The sequence below is a fragment of the Manacus candei genome, unplaced genomic scaffold (genome assembly GCF_025592945.1).
Source record: "Manacus candei isolate 608988 ecotype Guabito, Panama unplaced genomic scaffold, ASM2559294v1 h1tg000082l, whole genome shotgun sequence".
Taxonomy (NCBI): Eukaryota; Metazoa; Chordata; class Aves; order Passeriformes; family Pipridae; genus Manacus; species Manacus candei.
In genome coordinates, this window is record NW_026138130.1 from 793,479 (window position 1) to 807,075 (window position 13,597).

Sequence of the window (13,597 nt, forward strand, 5' to 3'; positions counted from 1 at the left end):
GAGGTAAAGCTCTTGTTGCCATAACTTGTGTGATCATTGAAGCATCTGGGCTTTCCCCATGTTAGGAAATTGCTTCCTGCAAAAGGGGAACTTTGCAGAAGATGTTTAAGTATGGGCTCTTGCAACGTTGCTTCAAAATATATTTAAGAACAACTCCCCTCTTCCTGTGCTATTATAGACCAGAGAGGCAAGTAATAATTTAGTTTTCAACACCTGCTGCTGCTTCTAGAATTACTAGGCTTTTGTGTGGATTTCTTTGGGGGGGGTGTTGGTTTTGTTGTTTATTTGGTTTGGGCTTTTGTTTTGTGTTGTTGTTTGGGTTTTGTTGTTGTTTTTTGTTACTGACCCTTTTTTTCAACTGATCCAAATTGAGAATCAGGAGTAAATTTGAGGTCAGGCACTGATCCAAAAAGAAGTCAGTTGGCTGAGTCTGTGTTCCTGCCCTCACAGAGGTGAGGCTTTTGTTGTTCTCCCATTCAGAATAGTTTTTTGGACCTTTAAAACAGGATTTCAAAAGCAAATTTGCTCAGAAATAAACTGTTCTATTATGAGGGATGTTAAAAAAATGCAAGATTAAGAACCTGTCCTTGTAAATCCCTTCTGTTTCTTCTGAAGTGGCCGTGCCACATGCTCTGGTCACACAAACAAGATGTAAGGACCAAATTTTGTTTGCTGATTTTTGGGACTTCTGTCCAGTAGACATGTTTGCCAGGGATGTTTATCTACTCTTGCATGGACAGAATTTTGAAACCAAGATGGGCATTCTCTTCAGAGCACTTATTTTGTGAAGATTGGCCTTGTCTGCCTGCCACTGATGGGGCACGTGCCTTGTGCTCAGCCTTTCATGCTGTCCCTGAAATCTGTCAAGTTTGATTTTGACCCAGATTTCACACAGGTTAAACCAGCTTTTTAATGGCTCTTTGTACCTTCTTGAAAAAAAGCAAGAGATTATTATCTTGACAAGCACAGCCTCTTTTCTGGTTATGTTCTAGCAGGTATTAATTAATATACAGTTGAACCTGTTTTCTGTTAATCAATTAGGTCTTTGTGCTGATCATAATAGAAACCAGGTGTCAAATCAAGTTGAATAATATGACTTTGATGGCTAAAAATATTTCCCCCCCTCCCTCTCTTTTAAATGAAAAGGGGAAAATAAAGCTGTAGGGCTAAGAAGTTTCATGTTAACATCGTGGATCCTGTTACAAAAAAATAATAGTGTTTCATGGTGGAATTAATTTGCTGTATGTAGAGTCTTCATTTGTTCTTGCCATGCAAGTCGTTTACTGGAAACATCTTTGACCATACAGACCTTTTGGAAGTGTTGTAACTTGGGAATTGCTATGGCCAGCACTGGAATATCTCTGTGCTGTTGTGAGAGTGACTTCAACCATGAATGAATTGTTGTTTTCTGCAAAGCAGCAAAGTATGATCTCAAGTTATTAAAATATGCTGAAAAGCTTCTGTAAATCTTTACATATCAGAAAGTGAAATTTTCTCCCCCATGTTATGTGGATCTTTCCATGGCAGTGCTGGCTGTGACTGCTGGTCTGAATTAACAGAACTGACACGATGCACAGCCCTGGATTCAGGCTTGCTGACATCAACTCTCTTGGCATTTATTCAAAAAAGTAAACAAAAGACAATCAGTGTTGAGTTTGGCATAACTAGCAAGTCCATAAAACTGCCAAAATCCTTCTCAGTGTATTCATCCAATTAATCCCATTGATGTAGGGCATTTACTTCAGGGAGTAAAACATACTGTGTTTGGTCTTAAAAGTTATTGTCTTAAAGTTTTGGTTTTCTAGTTAATTAGTAACCACAATCTTCACTTATATAGCATTTTTCTTGTTTTTTTTGATGTTGTTCTTTTGTAGAAGAAAAATGAATTCTGAAAGCTCAGCACTTACCATGAGTAGCCCTGCTGTAATAAACCAATGTACCAGAGGAGGAATGGAACAAGAAAAAGTTTGGTAAGCTTTACTTCTAATTTTCTGAGAGGTTAGTAGAGAGCAATATTGGGAAATGTAGTTTGAAAATTAAGTAAAATAATCACTTGTTATAACTGATGCATTAATTCTGCAGTATTTAACAACAGAGAAGGAAAAAGGGAAGTATTTTTTCATTGTGGTTTTGAGTTTTTAGCAGATGAGGTGGTACAGGGTGTCATGGGGGATGGGCAGTGGAAAAACTCCTGTTCACTTCAGCAGTGCACCAGTTGTACTCGTGGAATCTTTCACATATAGCAAATGTCTTAATCTCCCCATGCTGTTGCTGTGCAATGCTGGTACCAGTACCCTTCAGTGCTGTGCAGGCTCCTGAGATTCGTGCCCTGGGAGACATTAAAAAGCCAATAGTTCCCACTTTGTATACAAAAAAACCTTGCTCTCTACTGGAGGTAAAAGCAGTTACACTGTTCAGTGACAGATGTGGACAAATGCTTACACTTTATGACAATATTTTTGTGACAATTGCCACTGACCATGCAATTTTCAGCACCTAATTTGGTGTTTTCATGAAGGAAACAGGGTGTTGAGAAAGCTTTGAGACTGTTTCAACCAGGTTAACAAGAGCCTTTTACAGAGAGCCTGCTGATTTTTACTTGCTGTTGTTCACTTGGTGTTTTTTACGTTATTTATTTACCACGTAGAAAACAACCAAATAAACTCATGACAGGAAGCATGACACCCATATGGGAAAAGCTAACTTACATTGTTTTTGTAGTCTGAGGAATACTCTTGAAAAGCTAAATAATTAAAGAAATAGTAGCAAATGAGTATTTCCTGCTGGATGCTTGTCAGGAAATAATATAAAATCTTTTTTTTTTGCTCCTGTTTTTATATAGAATTAAATTAACAGCATCATAGTACTGGAAAATAGTTTCTTTTAAACATCTCCCACTGTTCTACTACTATTTATGGAATGTCCTCAACAAAATCTTTGCATGAAGGGGCAGGATGAGGAAGATTTGTGGGCTTCCCTCCTGACTCAGATATAATGAGGGATGGGGAATTGACACAAACTGTTTTTTTGATATCTTTTACTGGGTTTTTTATCCTGCTTGTGGTATTGAGCTAGGACCAGTTCTGTTTAATATTTTTATCACTGATCTAGGTGAGAGGATCGAGGGCACCCTCAGTCAGTTTGCAGATGACACCAAGCTGGGTGGGAGTATTGATCTTCTGGGGGCTAAGAAGTGTTTGCAGAGGGATCTGGACAGGCTGGATCCATGGGCTGAGGCCAACTGTAAGAGGTTCAACAATGCCAAGTGCTGATTCCTGCACTCAGGTCACAGCAGCCCCACTCAGTGCTCCAGGCTTGGGGCAGAGTGGCTGGAAAGCTGCCCAGCAGAAAGGGCCCTGGGGGTGCTGTTTGACAGCTGGATGAACATGAGCCAGCGTGTGCCCAGGGGCCAAAAGGCCAAGGGCATCCTGGCCTGTACCCCCTGTATTCCTGGTGAGGCCACACCTCAAATCCTGGGGTCAGTTTTGGGTCCCTCACTACAAGACACACATTGAGGTGCTGGGGGGTGTTCAGAGAAGGCAATGGAGCTGGGGAAGGAGCACAAGTCTGATAGGGAGCAGTGGGGGAATTGGGGTTGTTTAGCCTGGAGAAAGGGAGGCTCAGGGGGGACCTTATGGCTCTACAACTCCTTGAAAAGAGGTTGTAGCCGGGTGGGGGTTGTTCTCTTCTCCCAGGTAACAAGGGACAGGACAAGAGGAAATGGCCTCAAATTGCACCAGGGGAGGTTTAGATTGGACATGAGGGAAAATTTCTTCACTAAAAGGGTTGTCAAGCACTGGAACGGGCTGTCCAGGGCAGGGTTGGAATCACCATTGGTGGAGATACTTAAAAGCCATGTAGATGTGGCACTGAGGGACATGGGTTAGTAGTAGCTTGGCAGTGCTAATGTTAGAGGTTGGACTCAGTGATTGTTTTCCAAACTGAATGTTTCTGTGATTTGATGAATATGATTTCATTTTTTTCATGGCATTTCTCTGGAATGCTTCGTGGCAGTTCTTGGAATGTTAACTACAACAGTGCAACAGTACAATTTATGCTATGAAGTATTAGAGTATCATGAGTGGATGGTGTGATTTGGTACAAATGTGTAATTATTCTTAGGGAAAGTAGTGCAAAATAGCAGAATTTACTTGTTTGCTAATCTTTGATTTCCTTCAGTCATGTCTGTCCTGCTCCATTCCTCCCCCCCCCCCCCCCAATTCTAGTCTATATTGTGTACACTAATCTCAGATTTCTTTGGCATACATTCAGTCATACCTGCTAACATTTTTAATCATTCCCTTCCTGTAGTTTTTCATTAAATTAGTCAGATGTTAGATTCCTTCTTCGGGAATTAAATTAATCTTTTTATTTAATATCCTGTGATACTTAGGAGTTCTAATTATGAGATAAAACAGATTCCTTTTTTAAGACATTGTAAAATTACATTGGGATTTAAGGTTAAATAAATATTCACAATTCCAAATGCTCATCTGCAGGAGCAGACACAGTCTCCAAGTTTCTCCCTTTATCTGTCAGTGGTAGGCCAAGTTATTCAATGTGTCACTGAGATGTAGAGAATTGTTTCACACTGTAGGGTTAGTTTAATGCAATTTACTTGGAAATGAAGACTTCTAGAACCACTAGAGTACTTGCACTGACTGCTTGTATAGTCACCACTCTATGTTTGGATGTATGCTTGATAAATATTTTCAATCAGTAAGAAAAATTTGAAATTAAAATTTTAAATTAGAGTCTTGCCTTGTAATGTGTGACAGCTCATGGGAGTGCTAATCAGGGGCAGTAGAAACTTGGGCTGACTTGTCTTGACACTGAAGTGTTTATTACTGAAAGAGAAGTTGTTTGGTTTAAGGATATATTGAAATTTAACTCTTCTGCAGGCAGAGAGTAATATCACAGGTTTTGTGATATGCTTTTATATTTATGTACTGTATATTAGGCTATAGCAGTGGTATAAAGAGACAGGTTATTACTTTGTGTAAATTGTGGGGCTTGTGCTGAATTGCATGGAGGTAAAAATATTTAAGCCAACTTTTGGTGTGCTTTTGTACTTCCATGAATGTGTTTAAACCCCAAAAATATCACTTTCACTTTTGCTAATTTCTCTGCTTTGCAACCCAAAATCTTGTTTGTTCAAAAAGAGCATCATGTTTGCAGTCAGTGGTGTTTCAGTGGGGTTTTTTGAATTGAGAAGCTCAGTAGCAGTGTGATGCATGGCTGGTATCGTGAATGCAAGACAGGCCTGACCTCTCAATTCTTTACTATCTCTGACTCAGATATTAATTGGTGGGTGCAGTAAATACAGTGGTAAAAATTTTATTTATATTTATGTAGTATATATTTGAAGATTTCTAAAATACTGGATTTTATTTGGTATTCTGGGGTTCTGGAGCTGAATGAACATTATTTTTCTCAGCCTAATAAAGTGCAAGGTTGCATTGTCTTGTTGCATCATGTATTTATTACTGCTTATTCATTGTCTGATTCTTGGAACATTCTGATGGTTCTCAGTTTATTTTCATGAAAACGTGACTATTGGTAAGGACTGATGTTAGTCATAGCAAGATTAGGAGTGTATACTATTAACAGTGTGCAGTAACAGTGTAAAATATTTAATCAAGTCAAAAGCCTCCACAGAGAAAAGCCCTGAGCAAGACCTTATCAAGCCTTTAAACATCACTTATGGTGCATGTAAAAGCTTTGATGTTGTATAAGGCCCCCTAGAAACAGAGGGGAGAGTAAATAATTGACAGATTCCCAGTTACCTTGTTATAGCCATTTACCAAGTCTGCTACTCTGGTCCATCAGTGTTTTGTATCTGCATAGTTTGGTGCCCCTACCAGATAAAAAAAAATCCCTGAATTCTCAAACTTGCAATGGTTCACTTTCTTCTATTGCTTCCCCCCCCCTCCCCAACACACAAAATCAAGATTACAGCAGCAAAAAAATGCTGGCAGCAGCACCAGTGGGACTGCTGTAATTGTCTGATAACTGAGGGTAGCACTGCAGAGTTCATGTGGGAATCAAATTCAGCTGTTCTCCATGAGCAGGAACACTGAGGAATTCAGCTGATATTATGGATGTTGTGACCACTCAGTCTGACCTGGTGTGGAATAGCACTGAACAAATCGAGGCTTGAGAGGCTGGAAATTCTAGAAGCTCCTGATTTGGCAGATTCTCACTTTCTTAATGTTGAAAAGTGCAAGAAAGGAGCTGAAGATAAGGGAGCATATGGGAACTCTGTCAGTTCATCCACATTTACTAGGAAAGGAGCTGGCTGGCACATTGTTTTTCAAAACAAATGAGCAGAATTGGAAATTTTCCACATTTTGTTACTGTGTGGGGATTTATAACATGCTTCCTCTAGGCTGGATGAAATCTTGCTAGTCACTCCATTATGTTACTTAAGATTAAATACTTCCTAACTTAATCCTTTTAAAACTAACAACTGAAATTTGGGGGTCTGGGTGTCTCTCATGACAGAATATGTGGTGCCTTGGCTTTCCATTTCTGTCTCCAAATACTCTGCCCTGTTGTTTGTGGAGTCCTCCTATTTCTATGACAAAGTTGCCATCACTTTTAGACCAAATTTCTCTGAAAACCTCCATGTAATGAATAAATAAGTCTATAGATCTTTAAGCAAACAAGCATTGTTATATGTGAATTCCAGTGAATTCTGAATTTGTATTTATGACTTGGCTTAAGCTGAGTTTGAGGACAAACTTCTTTAAATCTTTTTTGTTTGTTTTTGTCTTATGCTGTAACAGAGAGTTGCTTTTTTTTTCAGCTTTCCTTTCCAGTCTGAGGTGGAAGTGCTTTTTTCATCTATAAAGGCACTAATCTTGACTGAGAGCAGTGGTGTGCAAATAACAACATTAAATATTTTACATGCTGTCTCTCCCATTTTGAAAGAGTTATTATCTCTTTCATTGGGAGTATGACTTACAGTCAAGTTTTTTGCACTATGCTTTAATAGAAGAATAACTTGCTTTTTGATAAATTCACTCGAGAGGAATTGACAACTTGTCACTTATTTTTGGTGACTTTCTATTGAAGCTCCAGTGGGTACAGCAAGAAGGAAGACAAGCTTAGATACTGAACTTAGATATTACAAAAACTAATTGTAAAACAAGCTCCATAATTGCGTAGATTGAAAGACAAAAGCTTACTGTCATAGTGTGCACGTGTCTGGGGTGCCCACATATGGGTTATGTGAAAATTTTGCAAACTCTCTAGTACAGGAAAAGTAGTTATTTTGGGGTATTGTGCAACCTGTATTTGAAGTGGGGTTTTTTTGTGGGTTTTTTTTTGGTTTTTTTTAATTAATCTGTCTAAAAAACAAATAGAAACAACAGGGTCAACTGAGATACTTGAACCAACATGCCCGTGACTCCGAGTAAAAGCAAGATAGGAAAGCAGGGGTGAGCAGCTGAAAATCTGCATCTTCCTGGTGAGGTGGTGTGTAGATCTCACAAAGATACTTCTCTTAATGCCTGTGGTGTAATCACACAACCCTTCTTCCTTCATGAGGATCAGAACAGGGCAGCTAAATTGCTGCATACTGTAGCTCAAGGACAGACAAGAGCTCAAGCTGCCTCCTAACTTGTGTGGGAAGTAAGGTTTCATGCCATAAATCACCATAATTCTGGGGCAGCTTTTGCCAGCTGCTGGTTGATGAAGGAAGAATTATGCGTCTGGAATTACTGTAAGAAGAGAAACAAGTTGCACAACTTTCCCTGTTTCTCTGTATCCTTGTTTAATCAGTAGAAATGAGTCATCCTGAAGAGCTGAGTTAAACTGGCTCTAGTCAAGTGCAGTTTAACTGCAGATGTTTGTGATTACAAAAGGCACATACATGTTTGGGGAATACAGGGTTACAGTGTGTGCAGAAAGGAAGGCCCATAAATTACAAATTAACACTTTAGATAGCTGGGTAAAATTAATCTTATTTGCAAGAGGCCTGAAATTAGTTGTTTTCTAGTAATATCTTATTACAAAGACAGAAAGTGCTTTTCCTGGAAAGCTGAAAAATATTCAGTGTAGTTAGCGTAACATAACAATTATGACTGACTAGTTTTAATAAAGCACACAAATATATACAATGTAGATATATATATATATATATAAAATATATGTTACCTAACTTTCCTGGTTTATTAATGTACTTATGCCCATAAAAGGAGTAGTAGAACTGAAAATTGTTACGAGGGAATTCCTTGCACTGGGACTTGCAGCCCAAGAGCCAGTCCCTTAAAGGAAGTGGATAAAGATTCAGGAGAGCGATGTAGGACATGGAGAGGGTGACTCATCTCAGGTCCTGCAGCACACCCATGAGCTGCCAGAGATGAGAATGTGCTGAAATGGTTAAAGCAGGCACAGTCACCAGTTGCTGACTTGCCTCATGCGCTCATGAAATGGGCTTTGTAACTGGAGAAAATACGCCCCGGAGGCAAGTACAAGTTTAAACATATGTTTAATCATCATGTCTTACAAAACTAAGTATGCATTGCATTTCCTCATCCTGCATGGGATCAAAAAACTCTTGAGGGCTGCCTTGAGAAGGAGGAAGCAGAGCGTTCAGGTTGCCCGCTGGCCGGAGCCCCACGAGGTGGCAGCGTTGGTCCGAGCGTGAGGCTGTGCCTGGGGTTCAGCTCGCTGGGGTCCCTCTCTCTGGTGTCAGGTTGTTCTCCTTCCCCCTTCCCACCTTTTTCTGGGCCCACAGAAAGCAGTAGAAGCAGAGGTGAGAGTTACTTGTTGTTGTTTCTAAAGCCATCTCACCAGGCTGAGGTAATATTTGGTGGGGGTTTGCACAGAGTTTATTTCTTCTTTTCTTTTTGGTGAGGGATCATCACTCACCAGATTTCCTGGATAAAGCTGTCATCTGCATTTTGTACATGTGATTACATTGTCTCTAGGTCATGCTTAAAATAATTTCTGTTGATGTTAGGTCTCTCAAAACATTTGCTACATACTGATACATTTGCTATGTGTGACTGTTGTGCTCTACCTGCTTTTTTATTGTTACATGACTCTTTGTTACAGCTGTTAGCCTAGGGAGGGAGTTACAACACATTTTGCTAGAATAACTACTTGGTTCCAATTCGATGTCAAGAAATTTTTATCCAGGGAAAAGGTAATCCCATCTTTAGGCTGCCCTCAGTGGTATTTTGTTTATAAATGTGTGTTAGTGAACAGACTGGTGATGTGGCTTTTATACTCTGATGTACCAGTAAATGGAATGTTCACAGGGAGTGTATACGTTTATTAAAGGATGAATAATGTTTAAAAACTATAACTTTTAGTTACTTTGATGTAGGAAAGAAGTATAAAAATCTCTCAGTCCACCTGTCTTTAGAAGTATCTTCTTCCGTTCTTCTGGATGGGCTGTATTGGTGAATCTAGAAAAGATAAGTGATAAAAAAATTTCACTTTGGACTGTGGCAGTCACTCTTTTGTCTGGAACAGGAATCACTGGAACTGAGAAGCTGAATCTGTATAGCTCTATTTAAAGAACCAGGCTTTCACATTTTGGCATGTTAACATTTTTTAAAATTTATTTCTATTTTCCCCCTCTGTGAATGAGAGAAGTGCATCCTGTCAGGGTGATAAATAACACTGGTCATTAGGCTTGGATCACCAATGTTAATAACTAATACACTATGGAAGGAGGGCCCAGCATCCCTAACTCATGTTTTGATTGTTTGTAAGTTGAAGTTATATTATAGCAGATGAAAATGTCTCCTTCAGTGCAATCTCGCAAACATCAAATAAATGAGTTTGTGTAGTTTAGAACAAGGATGAAATTTGTAATCTTAGTTTTTATTTGTGCTATAAAGCCTCATCTTCTCATTCAGATATGCAGCATCCAGCTGTATTTTCTTTTCCTTCTCTATTACCTTATGAAAAAACCTACAATAATTGCAGAAAACCCCCCCACATTTCTATTTGAAAAATACAAACAAGTAAAGTAAAGGAAAACAGTGCCTTTCACCCTTCATAGTTGTTGTGGTTTAACCCCTAACAAATAATAATGATAATAGTAATTGTAATGGAAAGGACAGGGAGAAACAAGGGATGCACAGTGCAGTTGCTCACCAGACACTGCAGTGATCAGCCCCCTCCAGCAAACTTTTATCCTACATTATGGAATATCCCTGTGACCAGTTCAGGGCACCTGCCCTGGCCATTTCCATCCCAGTTTCTCGTGCAGCTCCTCACTAGCAGAGCACGTGACACTGAGAAGTCCTTGGCTCAGGGTGAGCTCTGCTGAGCAACAACCAAAACATCTGTGTGTTATCAGCATCATTCCTGTACTGAATCCAAAACACAGCACTGTTCCAGCTACTCAAAGGAAAACTAATTCTATTTCAGCTTCTCTGTTTGGGTCTTCCCAACCCCAGTCTGTACAGAACAGTAAGATAAATGTAGCTCTATTTTGAAAGCTGTGTAATGTGTTTCTATTCCACAGATTAAAATGCAAATTGTATGTGACTAGATAGATGAAAAAAAAATAGCTGCACTCAAGTTTTTTAAAACTGAGGTCTCTTTGCAATTTCATTCACATTCAGAACCTATAGTTTATTATTTATTACTACAGCAGAACTAGAAGATCTGGTGAGCTGTAGCTGGGTATGCTTAGGCATGTTTCCCTCTCTCTCATATCTCTTTTTTCTCTAACAACTTAATGCAGTGAGTGAGTCATGGTAAGTTAACTACAAATCAGTGAGAGATTTGTATTAAAGTGCAGACAGGGAAAGTGATGCTATGCTTTTATTGTATGTACCCTGATATATAGCACCTTTTCTGTCCCATTCATCAGATTTCTTAAGGTTTGGGGTTATTTTCCTTCCCCTTGATTATCCTCTCATTTTTCTGAACTAGCAACTGACCCAAGGAACTCTTTCATCTTTCTCCTCTGTGCTGTGTTAACATGGGGGCACTCCATAGCAAAACAGAAAATAGGGGGAAATATCCACCAATCTCCATACTAATGAAAAAGAAATCGGGGAGAAAAAATAGGATTTAGAAGATTAAATTACTTTATCATTAAGCATTGAAATTTATTTGATAATCTACTTGTTTATTATGACTTAAATAACAGAATAATAATAAACTCTTCCCACTCTTGCCTTTCACTCGTAGAAAGTGATCTGGTGAAGTTTCTATGATGGTCCAGTTAATTCCCAGTCAATTTTTGTAGGAGATAAAGCTACCTCAAATCCATTGTGCATCATATGGTTAATCCAGAGGTTAAATTATGACTCCTTTAATGGTCTTAATATTCTGTTTCTTATTTAATCTGCAACTCAGCTGGCACAAGGCAACGTTTGCCTGGTCACATCTTCTGTCACAGGGTACTGAATTGGTTCTTTTGCATTTCATTTCAACAGAGATTTGAAATTAATCATGAAAAGTTCTCTTCATTCTGATTTGTATTTCATTATATTTGGAGGATGTTTTAAATTTATGTATAATATATATGTATATATATCATGATTTACAGCATGACTGTAAAATAAAATAAAACTATTGGACGCAGGGAGAGGGGAATTTCAAGGGAAGGTTCCCACAGGTGTTACGTTGGATAGGCTGCTGAATATGTGTTCCTTCAGAATCTTTTCGTTCTGCGTTTACTGGAGTAGGAGAGTTGTGAGGAAACTGAGCTTCAGTTATCGCTTGCCATCAGGGTTTTGTATGTAAATGGGAGAGCCCAGGATAATTCCCAGCGGGATCCCAGAGCGCAGGCAGGTGAGGGCAGTGCAGGGCCGTGCTTTGCCCAGCGGAGGGCGGTGTTTGCCGCCGGTGACTGCACAGGGGCTTTGCTGTAATAAATGCTTTAATTTGCTTTTAATTCCATTTAAGCCTCAGCCAAGCTTCTCCCACTTGCTGGTGTTTGTCTCTTATTTTGTAGGACTTAATATTGTAATACTTAGTTTCTTGGTAGTTTTTTTAGCATCTAAATAATTTCTTTTCCTCTTTGAGGGTTGTGTCTCTCTGGTTTTGCTCGTAGTGTGTATGTGTGCTGTGCAGGTGTGACTGGAACTTCTGCCCAGCAGTGTCCTTCAGGTCTGTATGAGTGCTCTGCACTTTCCTCCTGTCAGGCTGAGGAGGTTTCTCTTCCAGCTCCCAAATAGCCTCTTTACAAGAAGACTGTGCAATGTCCCCTTACTCTGTGCACTGTGTTTGTAAACACTGTATGTGGTGACTTTGTAGTCATAAACACAATAGCGATTCCTTCCATTCCTCTACCGATGTGCAGCTTCGTGTCACTGAAGCAGCTGTCCCTGTCTCCCTGAGGAACACAGTTCTGACTGTTGAGTCTCTCTGTTTTCTCACAAACAGTACAGGCAGGACTGTTTTTCTCTTACCATGCTCCTGCCTCAGGCCTTTCAGCAGCTGACTCCTACCTACAGAAACAGAGTTGTCACAAAGGGCAGGTAGGAAGGTTGGCCGAGAGCTCTAGAACTGAGAAAAACTTGTTTTGGATTCTAGATCTCTGGTATCCTTATTTAAAGGAAATGGTCTTGTGTTAAGTTCCTGAGCATTATTTCCTTTTCAAATCAAGCTGTTTTAATCCGTGATTAAAATAATTTTTTTTTCCCCATTGAGGAATCTGTGACTCTTTTGCCAAAGTATTGGTAGTCCCAGGAACTATCTAATCTATCCTAAAATCGCTGTTCATTTGGAATTTTGCATCTGCTGGGTGAATAGATGGCGATAATTAGTAGTCTGGTGAAACAACAAGCTGTGTTTCCCCTGAGGAAACTGCGAAACTGTTTTCTCAGCCTAACCAAGTGGCTTAGGAATTGCTCAGGTAAACACAACCGTAGTGCTGCAGAGCAAGATTTGGGACCAGAATGGATGCCTGTTGTTTTTCTTTGTTACAGACTTAACGAAGTGGAAATTTTAACAAAGCACATTAATTTCTTTTGTTTACAGTGCTAACTTGCGTAGGAAGTTTTCCTTGTAGGAAAACAATTTCAGTTATACAAGTGCCTGTATTTATTTGAAAGTCAAATATCTAAAATCTCAGGTTCTTCACACAGTACTTAGTAGATTTTTTAGATTTCTGTAAGAATAGAAAAGGTTTTGTGTGAAGCTGTTGTAAAAGTGTAGTAACACCCCATTTTTATGATGTGTTAATGTTTATAGGTGTTGTAATTGGTGTGCAAAGAAAGGCACTCATTATATCAGAGCTTGCTCACAATAAATGTCTTCTATGGTAATTTAATGCCTTAATATCCTTTTAGCAGTCAGTTACATCTCAAATGCACTGTAGGGCAATTTTTTGTTTGCTAAGGCTTTTGCTTTCAATGAACTCCATTACAACTGTACTGCAACTGTTTATATTTTACTAAAGCAAAGATGTAACTGTTTTGATCAGGTTCCCACTTAAAGATAACTTCAAAATACTGTGATGCTTCTTTGCTGCATTTTTTCACAGTGCAGTTGAGTGATCATCTTAAAGCTCTTTGTTTACATATCAGAAGTTAATGTTTATTTCCTTGTGGGTAAGGTTTAACATTCAATATTTTTCACTTGCTAGTAATTTAAAATTTTTCTCTCTTGAGAAGAG

At 39.1% G+C, this 13,597-nt stretch overlaps 1 protein-coding gene across 3 annotated transcripts in view; it reads left to right on the forward strand.

The window, feature by feature from the left end:
• The window catches only part of ARHGEF3 (Rho guanine nucleotide exchange factor 3), a 113,195-nt gene that overhangs the window by 10,036 nt on the left and 89,562 nt on the right, over nucleotides 1-13,597 (forward strand). For 2 of the 3 annotated variants that reach the window (XM_051811561.1, XM_051811564.1), the window contains exon 2: nucleotides 1,875-1,970. The exons of the other annotated variant lie outside the window; for it this stretch is intronic. In XM_051811561.1, the coding sequence (XP_051667521.1) occupies nucleotides 1,875-1,970 (96 nt within the window). The remainder of the gene's footprint in view (nucleotides 1-1,874; nucleotides 1,971-13,597) is intronic. 3 annotated transcript variants of the gene reach the window in all.